General features: G+C 34.9%; 1 protein-coding gene across 5 annotated transcripts in view; it reads left to right on the top strand.

Moving 5' to 3' along the window:
- The window catches only part of mybpc1.S (myosin binding protein C1 S homeolog), a 65,596-nt gene that overhangs the window by 14,012 nt on the left and 27,129 nt on the right, over positions 1–24,455 (top strand). For 3 of the 5 annotated variants that reach the window (XM_041588670.1, XM_041588669.1, XM_041588667.1), the window contains exons 4-18: positions 3,551–3,592; positions 10,365–10,403; positions 11,901–11,936; positions 12,569–12,673; positions 13,394–13,542; positions 13,788–13,905; positions 14,449–14,500; positions 15,963–16,019; positions 17,835–17,998; positions 18,300–18,432; positions 19,514–19,638; positions 20,709–20,814; positions 21,272–21,438; positions 22,898–23,060; positions 23,951–24,057. In XM_041588670.1, the coding sequence (XP_041444604.1) occupies positions 3,551–3,592; positions 10,365–10,403; positions 11,901–11,936; positions 12,569–12,673; positions 13,394–13,542; positions 13,788–13,905; positions 14,449–14,500; positions 15,963–16,019; positions 17,835–17,998; positions 18,300–18,432; positions 19,514–19,638; positions 20,709–20,814; positions 21,272–21,438; positions 22,898–23,060; positions 23,951–24,057 (1,563 nt within the window). Of the gene's footprint in view, positions 1–3,550; positions 3,593–9,947; positions 9,984–10,364; positions 10,404–11,900; positions 11,937–12,568; positions 12,674–13,393; positions 13,543–13,787; positions 13,906–14,448; positions 14,501–15,962; positions 16,020–17,834; positions 17,999–18,299; positions 18,433–19,513; positions 19,639–20,708; positions 20,815–21,271; positions 21,439–22,897; positions 23,061–23,950; positions 24,058–24,455 lie in introns of all 5 variants that reach the window. The other 2 variants (XM_041588671.1, XM_041588668.1) reach the window with 2 other exon arrangements.

The following is a 24,455-nucleotide window of genomic DNA, read 5'->3' as shown; positions in this document are numbered from 1 at the left end:
ACTAAGCTCGAGTGAATGGTTCGAATGTCAAAAAGTTCGAATTTCAAAGTAAATTTTTGGGTACTTCAACCATTGAATAGGCTATATTCGACCAATCGACTTTGATTCGAAGTAAAAATCGTTCGACTATTTGACCATTCGATAATCGAAGTACTGTCTCTTTGAAAAAAACTTTGACTTCATACTTTGCCAAATTAAAGCTGCCGAAGTCCAATGTTAGCCTATGGGGACCTTCCACAGTACTTTTCTAAGTTATTTTTGGTCGAATAGAAATCCTTTGATCGATCGTTAAAAATCGTTTGTATCGTTCGATTTTTATTCAACCGCAGGATTGCCAAATTTGTTGAAAAAACTTCGAGTTCGATATTCGAATTCAAAGTTTTTTAATTCGATGTTCGAATTTTGAAGTTTTTTGTACTTCGAAATTCGACCCTTAGTAAATCTGCCCCTAAATGATAGCTAAGGCCAGAACAAATCCTCTTAATGAAGAGTTCAAAAAGAATATGTCACCAGCTTAAGTTATCCTAAAAATTTTAAATAGCTGGCGATTCATTCAAGAATGGCAAAATCAGAAGCCAACGTAAGCCCTATATAGCTGTCTTTATATGGGTTTCACTGCGATAATAACTAAATACAGTAGTTAATCTGTAGAATCTAGTTCATCCTTAAAACAGTAATTTGGTTCTACTTTCAAGGTGGGACATGCAAAGACACTGAATGAAAAAAGCTAAATATAATTGTAGAGAATAAAGATCTAATATAATATTATCTAATATAATACTTGTCATTTCTTTTGGGTATGAGAAAAAATGCTGTTTTAGATGGGAATATAATTTATTGCTAATTTATTGCTTACAATTCATAAAAAACAGATCTTGTTTCATCATTTTAAATTATATAACTTTGGCTACTTGTCAATAAAACAATGGTATGCCAGCATTGTGGCATAGAAAAATATGTGATAAAATATGAAAAAGTTAAATATGAAAAGGTTATTTTCTGATGTCAGTATCTCTTTAAGAACATCTTTTGTTTGAGGACTTTGTGTTTTGATCTAATACAGAAAAACTGATTTTGTTGCTACCGATATGGCTATCAGAATCAACCCAATATAACAGCAACTGAAAATTAGGGATTAATTAAATCCACTATATTTTGGGATTTGGCCGAACCCCAATTCCGTATGAAAGATAGAGCTGAATAACGAACCGAAGCGAAAGTTGCATATGAAAATTAGGGACAGGAAAGGGAAAAGAGAACCAGAAGATTTTTTTTATTTGCTTTTTGCTTCCTTGGTTGTGTTCAAACAATTCAGTTTTGGTACAGACAGGCAAAAGCATTTGGCTGAATCCAAATCTTACTTTAAAAGGCAGAATCTTGGGAGATAACCAAACTGAATCCTGCATTCTGTCCATGCCTAGTATTAGAAATTATAATACATAATGGGTCCTGTTAAACTGAGTTTATTCAGCCAATCCTTTCCAGTCATAGGATGCTGTCTATGTGTATTATAAATAGTCCTTATCTAAATTGTTTCCTAATTCTACTAGTCATATTAATCATAGTTAAGCATATGTGTACATTGCTATAAGTCAAGTTATTAGTAAAGCTCTGTAAACTTTATTGTATTGCTTTTATTTATGTTCTTATCGTCTCCATTTTTCATGTAGATTTCAGGATATATTTTAAAAAAAGGGTTTCAAACAACTGAAGGTTGGCTCTGAGCTAGACTTGCATGAGGGAAAGAAAGTAGAGAGGCCTACTTGTGCCAGGAAATATGAATGTTCTAACCTTTCATTAAACTTTGTACATTGCTTTGAGCCAAAAGAAGACACTTTTTATATACTCATATTTCAGCATCTGTTAAGAAGTTGTCCTAATTACTAAGCAAGAGTGAGTAGCAAGCTTTGTTGCCATATTGTCACCACCGTTTGAGTGGCACATGCTGTAAATAAAAAATCACCCCCGCCGTTGACTGAAAGATAATCTGGAGTTGACACATTTGACAACGTGTCAGACATAAATACTGTAATGAGGTGGTGAATTAGGCTACAGAGCAGAATTTATAATTAGGACCCAAGTGAGAAGGAGAAGCCTGAACACCCTACAAGACATTAGTAAAATGATGGATCTATCTATATTGCATTTTGACTGAGTCAATAATTGATCATTGTAAATTACTTTGCTTCTTACTCATTATACAGACATTTGTTTAAACTCAATTAGATAACTTTTATCGGATGTGAGTGTCTTTGCATATTTCTGTGCTACATTTTAACTGTTTTAAGACATTGGCTATCCCATACTGGTGGGTCCCCTCAGTGCCCTTCCCAACAAAATTGTGGCAGCGCTTCCGAGGGGGTTGCATATTTTCAAATTAACCTAAAAACGTAACATCCAGTTTTTGTTTCCGAATTATAAATATTTTTAGAACAATCTGTTTTATTATTAATTATTTAGTAATCTGTTCTATTTTATCCCCAGTTCACAAACTCACTAAAGGAAAGATCTTGATTATTATTGTTATACTGTAGTTTAGCAGAAAACATATTTTCTTTTATCTAATGATGCACTGAATCCAAGATTTGGTTTGGCATCATAATTTTATTGTTCAACACTTCCAAATGTATGTGTATATCTATATATACAGTATAGATAGATAGATAGATAGATAGATAGATAGACAGATGATAGATAGAATCATAGATGATAAAGATAAATAGATGATGGATAGATATATAGTTGATAGATAGATAAATAGATAGATAGATCAATAGATAGATAGATAGATAGATAGATAGATAGATAGATAGATAGATGATGGATAGATATATAGATGCTAGATAGATAGATCAATAGATAGATAGATATACACATACATACATAGTTTGGGTTCTACTAAATCCTTAAAGTTTGTATTTGATCTTAGTTGTGCATGGAATTCCAAAGAATTATGTCATCATAATAAAGTGCACCTATCTATTTCTTTAAGGATTTTGAAATCTTACTTAATATGCGAATGTGAGTGGCAAATAGCCAAAGTGGTAATTTTACTGAATACGCTAAAGTTCCTGATTTAAACATAAAGTTTAAACTACTGCAAAAGTGCTAATCAGTAAAGTTAGTATTTCTACCTAGGTTTTCAAACCTTACATCTTGGTAGATTGCAGAATTGTACAGGTCTATTTTGTTCTTAACAAGATGCTCTTGCTGTTCCTATTCTTTAATTTGAATATAGTTAGCACTAATTGTGTCTTAGGAGAGTGGTAGAAAGGATATTTGTTGACAATATAATACTGGTGAACAAGTACATTATTCTTACATCTACTAAATGTTTTTTGAGAATGAGGGGAATGGTGTCAGCTAGTCAACAGTGAAGCCCAGTGGACAAGAAAACTGGACATAGATAGAGCAAGTGCTCTGCTGGCTGACCCTAATTTCGATCTTTTTTGCATTTACTTTTACAGATAGATAGATAGTGCATAGTGGACATACAGTACATACATATTTGTGCCTGTTCATTTATACATTAATTGTACTTCCTATGCAGAGCAAAACAAGCCCAAGGAAGATGGGCCAAAGAAGGCAAAAGGTGAGAGCAATGTGGTCATGCAAAGGCTGGTGTATTGCTCATATGGTTATCCAACCATACTATAATAAATAGTTTGTTTTTTTGCACACACTTGGATTTGCATGCATGGTAAAGGAATATGGAAAAGTTCTGGGGGTCTGCAAAGGATCAGAATTATTCCGTTAGCATGAGTTGCTGTAGTGCAAGGATGATTAAGCAAACTGAAGAGTCTGTTTGGTGCATGTATGAACTTGAGACTTTTTCAGTTGGATCATCTGACTGTGATGTTGACGATGTGCTGCTGCATGTATCACATCTGCATGTAACTTTTAGATATATACCCCCTGGAAATGGTCTTTGTTAGTGATACACTTAATGTACATTATGGGGGTTATTTCCTAAATCTCAAATTGGTCTAGTTGGACTTTTTGGGGCAAAACTGGAATTTTTCATGGAAAAAAACCCTTAATTTTTTCAAGAATTATTATTCCCTGATACTGCAAAAAGCCCAAATGCGAAAATCCACCATCTCAGACCTGAGATCATGTAGAAGTCAAAGGGAGAGGCACCATCTCAATTTGTAGATATCGTGGTTTGCGTTGAGTTTAGCCCAAAACCCCCAAAAAATTGGGGAAAAATTCAAGCATGGGAGTTTGGTTGTGGTTTTTTTTAATAAAATATAGATAAATTCAGAGTTTAGTAAATAACACCCTATGGCTTAAGATGGTTCCTTCATTCAGGGGGTTATTTACTAAACTCTGAATTTATATTTTATTTAAAAAAAACCATAGCTTAACTCCCAATTTGACTTTATTTATTAATAGAAAAAACTCAGTTCAGGAAAAACACAATAAAATTGAGCAAAAAAACAAATTTTTTGGGTTTACGGGCTAAACGCAATATCTTCAAATTGAGATTGGTGTCTCTCCCATTGACTTATACAGGACCTTGACAGGTCTGAGATGGCGGATTCTGGCTTTTTGCAGCAACGGGGTATAGTAAATCCACAATAAAATTCCAGTTTTTGCCCCAAAAAGTCCAACCAAATAAATTCAAGGTTTAGTAAATATCCTCCTCAATGTCCCATTGCTTCTATGGGAGTATATTGTATAATTCACATATATATGCCATAGGTGCATTGCTACCAGTAAAATATTTCTGTGTGTCTTAAATACTGGTTTCCCCCCAGGCTTTGGTTGGAGCCAATCCAAGGACTTTTGTCATGATCATGTTTTAAAGTTTAAAGTTGCAGTAAACACTTTTTCAACATACTGTAAATACTTTTACCTTGTTGTTTTGTTTGGTCACAAAAATATATGGTTTTTGTTATTTCTTAAGCTAAACAGGGCACACAGGGAAGTCGATAATAATATTAGCAGTGCATAAATAATCCCCCTACATAATGAAGTTCTGTTTAGCTCTGTATTGGTAAGCTAATTATCTACCACACAGGAACCAAACATTGAGTAGCATCAGTTTCCCTGTTTGCCCTGGGAAACTTTGCTTAAAACAATAGGCAAAAAGTATGTTCAGCACGAGCCCAGCTCATTGAAATTGTGTTGAAAAATAGGGTTTACTGCCCCTTTTAACTGCAGACTTCTGTTCAGCTGCCTATGAAGCGTGGATGCGGTTGTTTTGCCAGCTTATAATGCAGTTAGCTTGATATATTGTTTTTTTTAGGTGTTCATTCTAGATCTGCATGGTCTTGTTCTACATTTAAATCTTCCCACATTGCATTGAATGGCTTCTTTAGAAATTTTCAATTTAACTGCAATATAGTGCTGGAATAGCTTTTCAGCACTCAGGGAACCAGTTTGATATGCAGCAGCTTCTGAAAGCTCCTCTGACCTTCTTAAAAACAATTGGAAAATACATATTAATATTTTTTAGCAGTGGTGATGATATTGCTTAGAGCAAACCTTTTTTACCCATGAGCCATACTCAAGTATAAAATAATTTTGAAGAGCAACAATAACATACAAAAAGTTCCCAGGGCTTCCAAATAAGGGCTGTGATTGGGTATTGGTAGCACCTATGTGGATTTGCAGCCAACAGGCTCTGTTTGGCAGTATACATGTTTTTTATGCAACTAAAGCTTGCCTTTAAGCCAGAAATTTAAAAAGAAACACCTGTTTGGAGGCCAATGGGAGCAACATCCAAGGGGTTGAAGAGCAACATGTTGCTCAGGAGCTACTGGTTGGGGATCACTGGCTTAGAGGACCAACCCAATTTATGTTTATTGGAAACACCAAGTGCTAAAAAATTTAGGGGCACATTTACCTAGAGACGAATATCGAGGGTTAATTAACCCTCGATATTTGACGGTTGAAATCCTTCGACTTCGAATATCGAAGCCGAAGGATTTACCGTAATTAAATCCTTTGAAACGAACAATTCGAAGGATTTTAATCCATCGATCGAACAATTTTTCTTCGACCAGAAAATTGTTAGAAAGCCTATGGGGACCTTCCCCATAGGCTAACATTGCACCTCGGTAGGTTTTACTTGCCGAAGTAGGGGGTTGATTTTTTTTTAAAGAGACAGTACTTCGACTATCGAATGGACGAACGATTCTTAGTTCGAATCGTTAGATTCGAAGTCGTAGTCGAAGGTCGAAGTAGCCAATCCGATGGTCGAAGTAGCCAAAAAAAACATTCGAATTCATTATTCTATTCCTTCACTCGAACTAAGTAAATGTGCCCCTTAATATCAGTAGTTCTAAGAATCAGTACAATAAGTATAATGTGAGTACATCTGAATTAGTATGTTCTAGAATTATGAAATAAACAATTGTGGATGAGTGCTTAACTTTTACAAGTTTGAAGAATTATTGGTTAATTATTATTTGGTTCATGCAACATCTGTAAATCTGTCCTAATGATAAAGAATTTCACATTTCAGGTTTATGGATCATTCGAGGGTTCTGCTCTCAAGTGAGACATTGCTACTAAACAAATTTATATCTGATGTTTTAGGAACTCCCAGTGCCATTACATATTGTGGCTCAACCTTGTGTATCTTGTATTGATCAATATCTGGATGTGTTTTTTTTTGCTTACAGATAGAATTCTCTTCCAGGTTAATCATAACGCAGCAGGGTAATGGCCGTTGTCAGCAAAGAGCATCTTAATTTTGTCTATACCTTCAGCCTGATATAATCTGATATAGATTTTTTTGTAAAATAGCATCATTGTTTACAGGCAAATATTTAGCTAATGTTCTAGTAATAATGGGGTCAAATGTGCTAGTATTTCATATAGTTTAGTGAATTGCTTACTGGCCTTTGTGGGCATGAGTGGGCATGAATATGGGCACACTGCAGTTAAAGAACTCATGCCTTTGATATGAGTTTTTTAACTTGAAGTTCTAGAGTCCCAGAATCCATAACTTCACAATGGAACATGTTGAGGGAGCGGCTGTCATGACCCTGTGAACATAAGAGGGATGGAGAACTGGTCTAGACAAGGACAGGCAGATTATAATTCAATCTGTGGAATACATTTTTGCTTATGCACCATTTTACATACCTCCAACTGAATGAGTTCTTTTTAAAAGGGGGGTTACATATTCCCTTTAGGGGATGATAAAGGATACAATTCAGCAAGTCTCTTAAATCATCCACTGACTGAAAACTATACAGGCCCACAGCTCCACACAGTTCAGCTAAAAGATCTATAGATTCATTAGTAAGATGAGTGAAATGTGACAGTGTGGGGCCCATTTACTAAGGGTTGAAGTGAATTTTCTAATTCAAAAACTTTGAATTTCTAAGTAATTTTTGGGTACTTCGACCATCGAATAGGCCAAAATTTGATTCGAATTGAAAAAACTTCGACTTCGAAAAGCAAAGTACTGTCTCTTTAAAAAACCTCAACTTCGCCACTTGGCCACCTTAAACCTGCCGAATTGCTGTTTAGCCTATGGGGGACCTCCTATAACCTTTGGCTAAGTTTTGAGTAGTCGAAGTATTTTTTTGTAAAATCGTTCAAATGGAATGATTTAATCGATCAAACGATTTTTACTTTGATTTAAAACGGCCGTATCGAAGTATCAAATTCGATGGTCGAATTTCAAAGTTTTTTAACCTGTGTGTTGCTAAACTGCACAAAATATCCAGCCAGTGCAGCCAGAAAGATTCAGAAGAACTGGTAGATAAATAACCAATGATATAAATATATCTACTAACAAAGATATATTTTTCCCATTTTGAAAACTGTACAAGGTTGCAAAGAGCATAGGTAGAGTTTGCCTATATTTTTTTTAATATGTACTAACAAACTTGCAGCCATATAACAAAGGCTAATTATATGCCCATTTCAGTCCTTTCTAACTCTGTTCAAAAAGTCTGGTTTTTATTAGACTCTTGTTAGCTGAGCAATCACCCAATTATTTAAGAAGAGATGTAGTATTGGAGTTAATTATATTTTTTAAGATATAAATATAAATGCTAGAGAAAAAAGCCTTTGACAAAGAATCCGATTTATGATGACCATTTGTAACATGATAATATGCATTTTGTCGCCACCTCTGTGTAGGGCACAAATCACTGACCTTTGGTTTAGGACTCTGCAAACATTCCAGTATATCACTTACAAACCATTGCCGTGGATAAGTATATTGGTGACACACTTGCCAGAAAATGTGTCCCTCAGCTCAGGCCCCACAGTTCAAGGTTAATGTGTTCATATTGCATTGTACCATTTATAGGCGCATAAAAATCTTGTGCACTTCAAGCACGGAAGTAAAAACATTGGTCAGTTTTATACTCAAGTACGTTTTGGCTTTCTATTAGTCATGATGTTGGATTCATTCCAAGGAATGCTGGGAGAAAGGACATGTGCCTTAAAGGAACTGGCTCATATTTTCTCTGCTAATTTCCTTAAGCATATTCTCCTTCGTGAATACATAAAGATTCATCAATGTTTACAGCAAGTTTAACATTATAGCATGTTTATCATTATTTACAGGTCCTTCCTTATTTGTGATTTCCTAACTAGTATCCAGTTTAGCCCTAGTATCAGGGAAGGATACATTCTTCCAAGCCATAAACCGAAAAAGACATTGTTAATGGCAATTTAGGAGCTGCCCTTGCCATTGCCATTAACAAAAAATTATTTTTTGCTAGCATGAAAATACTTTTGAATGAATAAACGTACATTTTTATACTGGGTTAATATATTTATTAGGTTGGATTTTAGGGTCTCTAACAAGAAGGGAGGTCAGTTAGTTCAAGGGCAGTAGGGTGACCATTTATGGAAAAAAATGTTTTAAATGTTTTGCTTTGTTTTTAGCCAGTTGAGCTTCAATTGAAGCCCACCATTTTTAGGGAAGGGAATCCTAGACTTCAATTGTCAAAACAACAATTCATATAATATACAATATTGTGTTTGCAGTGTGTTATTAATTGTTATATATGATAATTTAAAAAAAATACATTTATTAGCTACCTTTCTAGGTGGGAAACACCATGTTTTTGGAGGAAAAAAAAACCTAAAATTTTTCATGATTTACTAAACCCTGAGACTGCTAAATGTCATAATAAAAAAGTACTTCGTCTCAAACCTGCCAAGGTCATGTAAAAATCAATGGCAGATGTTCCAATTGGAAGATTTCATAATCTGCATTGGATTTCGTACAATAATCTGAATAAATTGTGTTTTTCGCTATTTTAGCGAGTCTTTTTTCTGCACCAAATTTTTCAAGTTAATTTACTCTTAAATACGGTAAAAATGTTCACAGGAGTTTGGTCAAAGTGGTTTTAAGAAAATAGTGAGACATTTTCAGGTTTTAGTAAATAACCCTCATAATGTACTCTCATCATACTAAAAAGGGTTGTCTAAAAGGATATTGAGATAAAAGTACTATAGATACTCTCAAATAGTTTGATTATTTTCTGAAGTGTAGGCCTTACAGGAGACAGATTAGACCCATCAGATTGCAGTTGGATTGTCAGGACCAAATATGAGGTTTGTGAGATTATCTGATCACCAAAATTGAAGAGAGTACTCATATCTTTTCTAGCTCCTACCAGTGCAGCTTTCAGTACAATATGCTATTTATTCCCATATGGAAGGATTACCGGAGTTATCCAGGTAGATGTGTAGCCCAGAAACTCACATTTGTTGGACCTATCCATAATGTTTCTTTATCAGAAGTAGGGCCATGTTCAGCCAGCTTTAGACAAAATATTTAGACTTGTTTTAGTTGTTTCATTATTAGTATCACAGGGACCAATAATGTTGCATTTGAGTCTTGTAAACATATGTGTTTGACAATATACATAATATTCCTATAGACCGTTGTCAATATATTGTCAAATGCACCAGAAAATATATCAGACAAATTCATTGCCTATGTGGTACACATTTACTTACAGACATGGAAGAAAGCGATATGACATCTTCTTCTTCAGGTCAGATGTGTGGTTGACCATAATTTCAATGCTTTTTATCTCTGCTTATTGCATACATTGCTAACAAATCAAATATTGCTCAAAGCTATCCATAAATTCATTTTCATTTTGGGCCATTTGATCCACATCTCATGTGTTGTGTTTAATGCTTTTTCTCTCTGATCATGAATGTTTCTCATTTTAGCCACTGAAATACACAAAGCTTTTGAACCCATCAGTTTTAAGCTTATTTTCGAGTGTCTCAGGCTGGTGTGTAAATAATTTCTTTTTTTTGCAGGAATTTAAATATCCTAATTTGATATTTTTCCAGTACAAGGGCAACAAACCATTTTTTTTCGCATGACATCTGTGTAGATTTTCACTAATATTTTATATTTTCAGATGAAGATGATTCCTCTTCAGGTAACACACCTCCTCCAGGTATATTTCCAGTCTTCATTTACCAAACCTATAGATCATTGTCTATAATATATAAATATATATTTGGTAAATAAAAAATTGCTAAAGCCATGTTTTTTTAAAATAGCAAAATGGCCAATCTATGTATTACTTAAAATTATTCATAATATATTATTATTATTATTATTATTATTATGAAACATGTTATCCAGAAAGCTCCAAATTACAGGAAGGCCATCTCCCATAGACTTTCTTTTAACTAATAATTCTAATTTTTAGAAATTATTTTCTTTTTCTTTTTAATAATAAAACAGTACATTGTACAAACTAAGATATAACGAATACTTAAAACAGCCCTATTGGGGTCAATCAATGTTTCAATGATTTTTCGTAGACTTATGGTATGTAGATCCAAATAAAGGAAAAACCTGTTATCCGGAAACCCCCAGATCCCGAGCATTCTGGATAACTGGTCCCATACCTGTACTTATGAATATTTAACATCTTATAGTTAGAACTGAGCAAGGTTTACAGAATTTGTAGATGATATTTATGTTGGCATGGGACAATGTCTAGGAGTTCTGCATCTTGGCATTTAAGTGCACTATGCTGTGAGATAAGCAACAAAACAAAATATTTACCCCATATTTATAGCCATATTTATGTTGAGTAATAGGGTACAGGCCTCAAAACTGTTGGAATGTAGTAAATATGACAATAATACAATTGCCATAAATATATCATTTCCCTGGCATCATTTAAAGATGGAATTTAAACATGGAGATGGAAGATGAGACAACTTTTCTAAAACTAATTAATTTGAAACAAACTGGTTATGTGGCCAAAATGTTAAACTGAACTAAAAGCGTTTCATCTTACATTACAAAAGTGCCGATTTAGAAAAAGCAAGCACACATTCAAAGAATAAAATTAAAAATTTGAAACTCTATACACAAAGGTATTTGGGCTTGCATTAAAAAGCTTATTAATTGCATTTTTCTCAGTAATGCACAAGTAGAGGGATGTAGAACATAGAAAGGCTAAGTTCAAGTTCAAGAAGAATTTGTAAAAAAAAAAACTGTGACAAAATGTGAGCAATTCTTTTCCCACGATTATTTTATATTTATCCTCACTATCCTCACTAATATATTTAAGAAAAAATTAGAATGGAAAATATTGTACTTGAATTGTTAAACAAACTATAATGTCTCTCCTATGCTATGGAGTCCCACACTAAGCAAGCTAGCAATCCATAAAGATGGTGCTTGCAGAATCAATGTAAATATAGTCTTAAAAACCTAGTTATAGATTGTGATAAAAAAAAAGAGGCGGTTTAATATATATATATATATATTATTTCTGTTCTATAAGAGCTATAAATATATACTTTCTAAGGTCTATTTGCTCAGATACTACAGAATAAAAATACAAAACATTTCCAGCAATATCAGTATAATAAATAAATAGATAGATACAATAAATTCTATTGGTTATTTGCAACTGCATATTTTGTTTCAGGTGAGAATGCTCAGTCAAAGGAAAGGAAAGGTTCTGGTAAGTTCCTAAATGAGCCAATGGAAGTCACCCTGACAAACATTTATATAACAAATAATCACTGTCAAAACCATACAAAAATACTGAAGAATGTATTTACTTAATCTATTTTACTTGTTACAGAACTCATCTGAACAGTAAACAGTAAAAGTCTAACAGGATTTAAATGTTTAATAATTAAAGTATTATTTCCTATTTAGATTCTGGGTCAAGTGAAGATCTTACACAGTCAACTGAAATCCTAAAAAAAAAATTAAATTCCATTAGCTAATTTCTGTTATCAATTTCTCTTTGTTGTTTTGTAGAGGAGACATATCAAAAGCTGAGGGGTAGGCTGGAATCCAACAGAACTGATAACACGTTTTCTTTCCTAAATTTATTGTCTGACACAATTCATTTATACAATGTAGTATTCATGTATAGGAAACATAGAGCACGTCACATTTTTCATTATGACTTCCCATTTGTTATTTTAATATTTTCTATCTTGAATTTAAAGGGGTTACTATTTTTGTACATGGAAAAAGATAGGGCTTAAACACAGATATTCTCCACTTTTTAGCACTTACAAAGTAATTAAATAAAATAAGAAGCAACTTTTAATGCTATGTATGTTTGATCATTTTCATTAGTATGGTCCCTTGGAGAAGGACAACCAGAAGATGCAGAGAAACGTGATAATTCACAAAGATCAACATTATTTATTGAGAAACCTTCAAGTGGGTCTGTAAGTGTGGGTGAGTTCAGATTTTATGTTCACATTTTACACATCATGAGACCGAAAGCTGCAATAGATGGATAAGTAGATATATACAAATAGGTTGTAGGTTGTAAATGCTTTACCATACCTGATTATACAGCTCTTGCTGTTTGTTTAGGATAGCAGCTGCCATATTAGCTTGGTGTGACATAACTTCCTGCCTGAGTCCCTCCCTGCTCACTCATTGCTCTGGGCTCAGATAACAGCAGGGAGAGGAGGAGGTAGGAGGGAAAGAGGAGCAAACTGAGCATGTTCAAGCCTGTGCCCTGGAAATTTAAGCAGAAAGAAGGAAGTCTGATACAGAAGCTCATGTGTACATAATAGAAGTAAAGAAATGCAGTGTTTCTTTTGACAGAGGGCTCTACTATTGTATTTATATAGACCTTTCTGGTAAAGCTCAATTATTTTTAACCTTTCCGTCTCCTTTAAAGTACTTTTATATACAGTATCTAAAGCAACTGGCCTTTCTCTTTCATCAGTATTATTTTCATAAATGTACTAAATGAATAATACATAGCAATGTCAGTGGAATCTTACTGAGGTGAGCTCACTCTAACCTTGTGCAAATAGACCATTGGATACTCCTGCAGTACATTCCAACCGTGTATGCTTTCCTCAGTACATGTGACATTGGTGTATCACCTAGAGAGGAACTAGTAAAATGTATTCAACCAATACTGAGTCTTTATCATTTTAGGTGGTGATATCAAGTTTATTGCAAAAATGGAAGCTAAAGATCTCCTTCGCAAACCTGTAGTTAAATGGTTGAAAGGCAAATGGATGGACTTGGCTAGTAAAGCTGGCAAGCATCTGCAGCTGAAGGATACCTTTGACCGTATTAATAAAGTGAGTATTTGTATCTAAATCTCCAACTTATAAACCATATTCCCAGAGGAATAAAGGATAACATATACGGTATTGGAAGGTATTATGTTAGATAATGACTCAGTAAGTACCGTCACTACAGCTGTACATCTAAATCATAGGCTTGCTAATCCTACTGTAAGACCCATGTTTGTCAAAATATTATTGTAAAGCATAACTTGACTTACCATCAGAATCCATGAACAATATATTTACCTTTGTTTCAGATTTACACTTTTGAAATGCAAATAATAAAAGCTAAAGAAAACTATGCTGGCAACTACAGATGTGAAGTTACATATAAGGATAAATTTGATAGCTGCTCCTTTGACCTAGAGGTTATAGGTAAGATTTTAATTCTGTATTGCTCAGCACACAATTTGCTGATCATCAGAGCAATATTATATATTTTAAAACATAGTCACTCAGCATCTATACCATGTCCAAATCAAAAGAGACACACAAGGAAACACACAAATACAATTCGTTGGAAAATAATAACATTACCAAGGGTAAGATAAGTAAATATGGAAAGATTAAAATGTAAGATCACTAATTACCTTTTCCAAGCCATAATTGTATTTACTATGATTTAGTACACAAGAACAATTTTAGTAGCCACTTTGCTTTAGATAACATTTCCATGTGCTGAGTTCTTTATAGCGATAACAGCAGTTGATGCACAAGTTCACATTCAATAAATAGCTTGATTTAGTTGCATTATATATATTTGGGGGTTTGTTCTCAACCCTATGTGTAATCAGAAACTTAAATAACCACATGTTCTGGAAGAATTATAGTTTGGATTTGTGTGTTATTACACATTATCAAAGGCTTAGCCAACTTCGTCATAATACATGTCGCTATTTTCATTTCCTTCATTTATAGCTACCCAAGATGCTTCTCAGAATATTGACATCCGATCCGCATTTAAGAGAAGGTAACATCTTGCATCCAGAACTCTTTGGAATGTATTTAGTGTATAACACTTTTGGTATTATAAAGAAACTTTTTTGGCAACAGAGTATTTACACAGGTGAACAAAAAGCACATTTAGCCAAATAATTAAAAAGATATGATCACATCTCAATGCTAAAAATCACTGGTGGAAACAGACTTGCAAATAACAAGGGATTACACTGTGAAATCCCAATCCCCCCTAAACAGTTGATCTGGGGGTTGGAATGTAGTCATCATATATTGCAACCGTTCTCCATCACAGGATGTGGGTCAGAAAGTTTGAGATTTACAGTCTTGGTCAAAACAGATGGTAGGCTTCCACTAGCGTCCCAGAAGACCTCAAATAGAAGAAATGCATTAACTGCCATAGCCATGTTGCTTGGAAGATGAATGTGAATGTTTTATGAATTTATCTGAAGAGCTTCTGAAATGTTATGGCAAGACTGAGTTTCCTTAGGAAAATAAATTCATCAAATAGATTGTCTACAAAGTTTTTCAATTATCATTTTGGGTTAAAGGAGAATGTGGTATAACTTAAAAAGTCAATCTCTTATGTTTAATCCAGTTCTTCCGCATTTTTTATCAACATTCTTTACCCTGTTAGAATGTAGAATGTAGTCAAACCAGTTGGCACCCAGTACATATTGGCAGGTTGTGGCTACATAAGGATGACTTCTATTGATGTCAAACAAGTTGGCACTTCAGCTATTGGCAGGATGTGATTGCTGCTAGATGAGTTCTTGTTTGTCAAGTCAAGTATAATGCTGTGAAGCTGCAGTTCATTGCACTTATTATAGAATGTAAACCAAGAGACAGAATGTTAACAACAACAAAAGTGTTTCCCGATATCCAGTGACATAAAGTTTGAATTTTTCATGATTAAATATTTACACTCCTATGATCTTAAGCACATAGCATGAAATTCCAACAGGTAATGATGTTTTTACAGCAGCATAACCCTTTGTTTTATTTAAGAAAATGATATATACAGTAGAACCCTGATTTTACATCCCCCAAATATGTTTTCACTGGATTTGCACACATTTTGTCCTGGTCCCACAAAGGCAAACTGCATTTTTTTTTTTTACTGGAATTAAGTAATTTTGAAGCAGCCTCCTGGAAAACATAAAATTGGAGTTCTACTGTATTATCAAAGGCTTGTTTTTCTATTAGAGTGTGTGTAGTGGTTTCCACACCAGTAAAACAACCTTTGAAATGATTTGTTTTGTCTTATTTAAATGCAGTGCAGGACAAACCTTTTGACACTGCTTATGCAAAAACTATCTCAAGGGGAAAAGAGTCAAATCAGCTCAAACATTTTGTTTCTTGACAATAAGAAATGTTGTGATTTGACATTCTGCATGCATATATGCTCTGTGCTTACAAAGTGGACGATTTCTACGTTGAACCAAGATTTAATCTTCTTTTTATATTGATGACAGTGGTGAAGGACAAGATGATGCAGGAGAACTTGACTTTAGTGGTCTCCTGAAACGTAGGTGAGAAATAAAGCAATGAAATAATCAGTGGACGTTAATTCAACTAAATCAACTCCACATTCTTACTAGAACCCATTTCATTTATTATATGTTTCTAGTCAATAAAAACTATCATTTGCCATATAACTCCCCTTGAAAGAAACATTTTTGCATTGTACGAACTGATACAACTCTGACAAGGTATTAGATAATAATGGAATTTTAATGGAATTTGGCTGCTAGTACCTGCATGAGTATCATTGTCTCGTATTTGTTGCATGATTTTGATTGCATGCATGAGCATTATTACTCCATGATGGATAGAATCAGAGACCACTTTTATGTTATCCATTTTTAGAATGCTTGTTAATTATATGACTATTGAAATTATGTTATTAAAAATTATTTAATCTGAAAGACATTCTTTTTAAAATGTGTCCTGCATGTTTCCTTGAATAATTAAGAATGTTATCCTCATAACAGCAAGTAGTTACTTAGCACATAGTTTCCTATTGTGGAGCACATTGGAGCTTCCTACTTATTTCTCAAGTCTAACATTATGTTGAGTTAATTAAGCATGGAGCTGTATGAGTGATACAAAATATAATCAACCAAAATTGCATTCCCACTTGGAGCAAACTAAATGGTTTGCTCTACAAGGATGGCGAGTACTATTCCTTAAAAGCTGTTGCAGTGTGAAAAATCTCTTAAATACGGTCACTTATAAATCTTGAAACAAGTGGACTTTCTCATCAACAGAATCACTTATTAACAGAATAAATGATTTCTTCCCCGGTAAAGGGCCTTACGATTCCATGCCTTATTCTTGGAATAATCTCCTGGATTGTCCAGATAATTGATCCTCTTTATCTCATGAGACACTATATCTAATGCTAAGGGCATATCTAGGATCCCTGCCATAAGGCAACAAAGGGTTTCTGTAATATGTTAAATATGAACTTAGTACCATATATGTGTAGTAAGTAACAGAAACGTTTTCAAAATGATAAATATATATATATATATATTCTAAATTACAGTTCTTAACACATTTTTTCATCAATGTTTAACTATAACGACAATATCCCTCTAACTACATAGGTAACAAAGAAGACACTTGGAAACTAGTCCTTATTGACCTTCAGGCTCTCCCCCATTGAGGAATGTATAATATAGACCAATGCTGTCCAACCAGTGGCCCACAAGACATATAAGGCCCTTTAACAGATGTTTATATAACAAATTGGTTCACTCTTTGGAAAAACAAACATTGTAATAGTCTATTAAGTCAGAAGCCCAGTAATTCAAAATTACTATCGCTAACACTGAAGTGCAGATAGGCCTTAACAGGATTAAGTAACAGTTGTTGAGATTAGAAAACAACCAAAGACCAAGAAATTGCTCTGTATCAGTAGCACGGTTATTTACAGAAACAGACACTGTAAGGGCAGCGACACACGTGGAGATTCGGGGAGATTAGTCATCCGGTGACAAATCGCCTCTTCTTTGGGCATTGTTTTCGTTTTCCCGAAGTCTCATGAGTAAACTTCGGAAAACTAAGCGCTCTGCCTGCAATTTAGATTCTAGCCAGAGGGAATGCAATTCGGGGAGCTTAGTCACCCGAAAAAACGGCGATTTGTCGCCGGGCAACTAAATCTCCCCGAATCTCCATGTGTGTCTCTGCCCTAAGAGTTGCTGCAGATAAAAACCTAAATGCATATTCTGCCTTCGGAAACTAAGAATATTCCAACTGGATTTCTGTGATCCCACTGTTTAGCATATTTTATTTTTATTTTATTTGACATGTTGTTATATCTTTCCCTCCCTTGCTGTTAGGGAGGTCAAGCCAGAAGAGGGCCCTGAAATCGATGTGTGGGAGATCCTTAAGAGTGCAAGTCCTAATGAATATGAGAAGATAGCGTTTCAGTATGGCATCACTGATCTCAGAGGAATGCTTAAACGACTGAAACGCATGCGCAGAGAGGAAAAGAAAAGTGAAGGTACAAGAGAAAAAAAAAGAAACCCCAATGCTATGGAAATGTCATCAGTCAAGCTCTTGGTGGGGCACCCTTCAATATTTATCTATATTATGCAGGCCATGTGTACACAATTTTTAAAAAAAACGGTGTGTGCAACATGGCGGTTAGCACTGCATCATGTGTATGCATGCAATATATTCTGATGGTAAAACAATAGTTTGTATGCATTGATGCCCAATCTGTGTGCCCAAGCAAGAGTGCACTGCTTTGAGGAATATTGGTCAACAAGTTTGTTAGTTTTCGCTTTTTCTGCTTTACAAAGCATTTTCCAAAAAACTGGATCCAGCTTATCAGATTGATAAAGGAGGACGTGTGAGGTTTGTTGTGGAAGTCGCTGACCCAACAGTAGAACTGAAGTGGTATAAAAATGGACAAGAAATCCGTCCAAGCACTAAGTAAGTAAAAAAGTTTGTATTATGGATGTTAGCATACACATCATGCTCTGTTATTATTAATCATAAACATGTAAAATAACTGTCAATTCAACAGAATAAAATCGACAACCTCATGACTCGCGAACATTTACTTACAGTATATCAGTCCAGTCCACCGGACACAAAACTAAAGATGAAACATATTTAATTAACCGAGTCATCAATACAGAGTCACTAATTAAAAAAAAACTTTAAATCTGATCACAGTACGTTGACTATAGTCTGCCTGAGACAAAGCACAGTAAGAAGGGATTGACCAAATATGAAGGCATCTTTAAAAAATGTGTAAGGTCAAAATACCCAGTGTCCCCTAACCAAGTGCATTTGTGTGGCGGGCATGTTATAGCCCTTTGTGATCCAGAAGTGAAGTCTCCAGTTGATTAGCAAAAGAGTACATTTCCACAGTACAGTCACGGTTGCATGCCACATTCTAAGGAAAAGTTAACCAAATGTAAAATTGTAGCACCCCACATACCCAATCTCATTTTTGACTTATCTACCCTACTCTGACATCTCTGGCTCTTAGTTTAAAAAGTATACAAACCTGCACCTTCAACTCTTGACAGATGTACCAATATATCTTAAGGGAAAGAAGAACAAATGTACCATGTGACATAGTTTAGAGAAACAAATAAAATAAAAAAAAGCATATATGGGCAGGGAATGAAATTAGGAGTTAGCAGGAAATTTTGTGGGATGGTGTCTGATTGACAGGTCGCAACCAACAAGTCTAATGCAGTTGCATGAGTCAAAATATAACGGGACTGATATAAAAATCTGATGTGTAAACTAGAAGTTTTGCTATCCAGCATGGCACACCTGTCAGAAGTGAGAACTGCATAATGATTCTGCGTCTGACAAGACTCTGAATTGGAAACTAAAAAAAAAAAAGTCTCTCATTGAAATACAAAATCTGATCAAAATCTCACGTGTATTTTTAAGGGGAAAAAAAGGTTTGAATTGAAAAAAAGTATGGAAAGTTAGTAAGCTCTTGGCAGTATATAAAGCTATTTTTCTTCACTTCAGTCTTTTGTTTAAACAGATACATATTTGAACACAAAGGAAATCAGAGGATACTGTTCATTAATAACTGTACATTAGCTGATGACGCTGCCTATCAAGTGTGTGCAGGAGATGAAAAGTGCTCAACGGAACTGTTTGTAAGAGGTACGTATTTTGCTCACCTTCAGATTCATCACTTTGCACTATTATTAAATGACTACAGTGAGCCAAGTTGACTGATTGGTGCCAGTCCACCTGTCCCAAGTCCTTAAAGCATATTTAGACTTTGGTGGGCACTGATGCTGAGGGTGGTACATTATATACACAGAGGATATGATCAGCTGTAACCTTACATTTTATTCCACTATTCCTTGTAACAAGCATTTTGCATTAAATGGATACCACAGCAGTCTATAGGAATACAATGCCGTAAGATGGATGAGGGTATGGGGCAAATTCACTAAGATTCGTAGTTGCGCCAGGCGCAACTTCGCCACGCTTCGCCGCACTTCGCCAAGCGTAGTTTCGCCAGTGCTCCGCAAATTCACTAAAATCCGAAGTTACGCACAGGGGTAGCGTAAGGTTGCGAAGTTGCGCTAGCGTTGATCCGCTAAGTGAAGCAAAGTTACGCTAGCGAAGGTTAATTTGCATACTGCGCCAAATTCAAATTTCAATGGAGGAATACGTAGAATCACTACAAATGCCTGGGAAACCTTCAAAACATCAAATCCACTGTATAGATAAGTTGCCATGAGTCAGGAAATGTAGGGGGGAAGGAGGGGAGCCCCAAAAAAATTCTACATCTTTTTCAGCCTATCACCATTAATATAGAAAACACGCCAGCGTTTTTTGGGACTTAGAAAAAATGTGAACTTTTTTGGAAGCAATCCCTATCTACTCTATTGCGCTTCGCCTGGTCTGAGGTGGCGAAGGAAGTCTAGCGTAAAAGGTAGCGTTCAGTACACTGAGCGCGTTAGTGAATTTGCGTAGTTACGTCCGTAGCGAAAATTCGCCAGGCGTAAGGGTGCGAAGTAACACTAGAGAATCTACGCCAGCGTTCGTTAGTGAATTTGCGATGTAACAAAAATGCCCAATGCTAGCGAATTGACGCTAGCGTTCGGCGCTTCGGCGCTTAGTGAATTTGCCCCTATGTGTCTTTTCCTCATACTGTTTAAATCAGGAAAATATATTGGACATTACCATCTAATATAATGTATACTTGATTGCCCATATAGAGCCTCCTGTATTGGTTACAAAGGAACTGGAGAATGTTCATTCCTACTGCGGAGATAGAGTGGAGATGGAGTGTGAGGTCTCTGATGAAGATGCTAATGTGAAATGGTTAGTGGATTTTATTTTACATCACATGCTTTTTTTTCAGTTGGCACCTATTTTATGACTATGATAAGGTATATTTGAGGTATGTGATAATTTATTTAAACTAGTTATCTAGAAAACTTACAGAAAGGCTATCTCTCATAGACTCAATTTTAAAGAAATCATTTAAATTAAAAAAATATTTCCTTTTTTGTCTCTGTAATCATAAAACAGATCCTAACTAAGCTACATGAATTGGTGGCAATGGAATCCTAATGGGTTTAAATTATTTTATAAGACATAAGGCATGGTGATCCAAGTTGCGAAAAAAAATCCTTACCGAGGATAAGCAGGTCCAATACCTGATTAAGTACCATAAATATTCTTGCCAATAAAAAAACAAACAAGTATAATATAATTAAATTAGATGAATACAACACAGTTTTAAATATATGGAAAAAGTAATAATTATCTGTTTCAGGTTTAAGAATGGAGTGGAAATCACAAATGAGCCACGGTCAAGATATAGACTTAAAGTAGATGGCAAAAAGCATACACTGATTATTGATGAAGCAAATCGGGGAGATTCGGCTACTTACTCTGTGATGACAACTGGAGGGCAGTCGGCGGCTCAGCTTCAGGTTGATTGTAAGTCTACTCTACTTTCTTCTACACTTGTGTGCTGTAATAATAAAGCAGCATTTCATTTCAATACATTATTTGGCAAGTAATCATAAATAACAGAAAATGATATAGAAATACAGTCTGTCCTAGGAAGATTGTTATTGTGGGCCCTGGTATTCAAATGAGCATGCTTAAAGTAAAACCAAGTGGTAAACTAACGTCAACTTATAATTCTTTGAATACATTTATTAGTCAAATCAGTGGTTCTTCAACAAAAAAAAATGCATTTTTTTTTGTCTGTGTGTACATCCATAGGCCTTGGCCTATAATTGAAGGCCAACACTCAAGGTAATTATATTGAACTATGGTATGCAACATTGCTCTGTTATGCTCCACACATAGTAGACAATGCAAATATTTAAAAAACTATTCTTAGTCAGATATGGATAAGTAGAGGGGTGTATTCACATGGTTGACATGCTTATCATTCCATGCTCACATTTTAAAAATACAAGCAGAGTGTCTGAGTATGCCGCTAATCTCAATAGAAGTAGCCTTTAATGCATGATAATAATAGTAAATCTGGATACAGTTTCATGCTCTCAGGAATCTTAAACAGATTTGGGTGTATTTAAAATATATGGTCCACTCTAATTAGGGCCAAACACTCATCGTCCTATTTCTATAGTACACAGCATTGTTTTGCCATGATAGAAACAAAGCAAATGTTTAAAGAATTATCTGTAAATAAGCAGACCTGCCTCATTCAAGATTGAGTAAATTAGATGGTTGATATTTAGATAAGAAGACATAAAGACAGAAAGCTTGATAGCTATATAGGCCAGACAGATGGCCAGACAGGCAGACAGATTTAGCATGGTACCTTATGTATTGTATGGTTTGGACTTATTTTCCATACTCTGTAATTGTTCATTACTGCTTTACTAATTTGATTTGAAAGAAACTGATTATACGTTTGGCCAGAAAGAGCAACATAATGTACTTTGATAACTACATCTCCAAAATTCCTCCATTAGATTATGGCTAGAGTTGGTAGTTTAACATGAGCTAGGGCTACAAGTTTACCAGCAATAAGGATATTATACTGTAGAGCTGGTCTGATGTGTAACTACAGAGATGGGGTTGCAGCATAATTTTATCTATTGTAACTGCACTTTAGACCTAACAGGGCAAAATAACTTGATGACTCATTAATGATAGCAAGCGTAAGCACAAACTGCTAAATCATACATGCTCCTTTGCAATAGCAGTAGGATTTAAATATCGGTGACCGTTTAAGACATAGATGTTTAGGAGAAATAAAGAAGGAGGGCTGCACCTTATATTGCAGCAGGGGCCATGGGTCTTTACTCACTGATAATGATCAATGTTAAAAAGGTTTTTTGGAGAAATTCTGAAAATCCTTTGGTTACATGCTTAATTCAATAAACTTGATAACAAAATTTTTATTCTTCTCTTTAAGTACGGCCACTGAAGATATTACAGCCCCTGACTGACATGACAGTGAATCTTGGCAAAGAAATCAACCTGAAATGTGAAATCTCAGAGAATGTACCAGGGAGATGGTACAGAAATGGACAACTAGTACATGGTAGTGATCGGATAAAGATTTTCCATAAAGGAAGGTGAGTGTGATGTCTGAAATGCAAAAAAATGTGTTTTACTATCTTTATTTAAAGGATGCACTAAGCCCTGAGAGTTTATACTGTAGGGATAGAATAACAAGCTACTCAGGACTTAAAAATGTACAATAAAAATGTGCAATGTGCAATGTAATAAATGTCAAATGAAAAATATTACATTGAAAATGTTTTATTTATGCAAATTTTGTCTTCTGCTTACAACATGGCAAGTCAACAGCATCTGAGAGCAGCGAAGGGGGGCAACAAAGCATGCAGTCCACACGTTACAGAGATTAAAGTAGTTCCTACATGTACTGCATAGAATTGCCTGAATAAGTCAACACAAAAAAGGTTTATCAATGTTGTATCTAGAATTTCATTCATTGGCTACATTAGATAAAATGATGTTGTCATAGCAATGCTTCTTCGGCAGACTGGTCCCCATAAACATCTTCAGAAGAGCATGCAGCCAGCAGCATTCTATATGGTCAGTCCCCTACTACTCTGATCTTTTGAGTTTTCCTCCAAAAAAACTCAAATTTTTCATTTGATGCGCAACAATTCTTTTTGACGCACAAATTTTTTTTTATGTCTATGGGGAGTCATTTTTGCAGTGATTCTCGGCAAAAATTCGAGTTGGTGCTTTTAAATTGGAAATTGTGAGTTTTGACCAAAAAAAAAATTCGAACCTTAGTAAATCGGTTCCTTAAAGTATGGTAATCCAAAGATCCCTTATGTGGAAATCCTCAGGTCCCAAGCATTGTGGATAACAGGTCCCATACCTGCATATCATACTAAAGAATTATACACTTCTATGCATTACATTTCTTCAACTAACAGTGTGCTTGTGATATAACTAGTAAAGTGATTGGTGCATTACATCTTGTTCACAGGATTCACAGATTGGTCATAGAAAGTGGTTTAGTTGAAGATGAAGGCGATTACTCATTTGTTCCTGATCTTTATTTAACCAATATTCCTGCCAATGTCCATGTGATCGGTAAGTATCTTTCCAGTTTTTGGTTTTTTTTTACAGGTATCAAACAAAATCAGTATGAAACAGAAGACTCATTACATATCATGCAGTTTAGGTTAATCAGAGGTTCTGTCTTTTTAATATAACACCTTTTGGTATGATTGGATACCTTTTATAGCAATTATAACAGTAATCTCATTTTTATTGGAGTGTTAAGAGTAATTTGGTTTCTAATTTCTTGTGATTTCAATCCACTCCACAAACAACTATGATGTGTTAAGCATTTCGTTTAGTCAGTTAACCTAAGGAAAGTGTTCCTATGGGTGTTAGCTCAAAACCACTTCTTCAATCTTCTTCTCAATTGTGAGAATTTTTTGCAACTGTGTAATGTGCATGTGTACCACAGTGGGTTGTTGGGCAAT

The sequence above is a fragment of the Xenopus laevis genome, chromosome 3S, assembly GCF_017654675.1.
Source record: "Xenopus laevis strain J_2021 chromosome 3S, Xenopus_laevis_v10.1, whole genome shotgun sequence".
NCBI classification, from domain to species: Eukaryota; Metazoa; Chordata; class Amphibia; order Anura; family Pipidae; genus Xenopus; species Xenopus laevis.
Note: the sequence above shows the minus strand (reverse complement) of the source record. Positions and strands in the feature narration are given on the sequence as shown.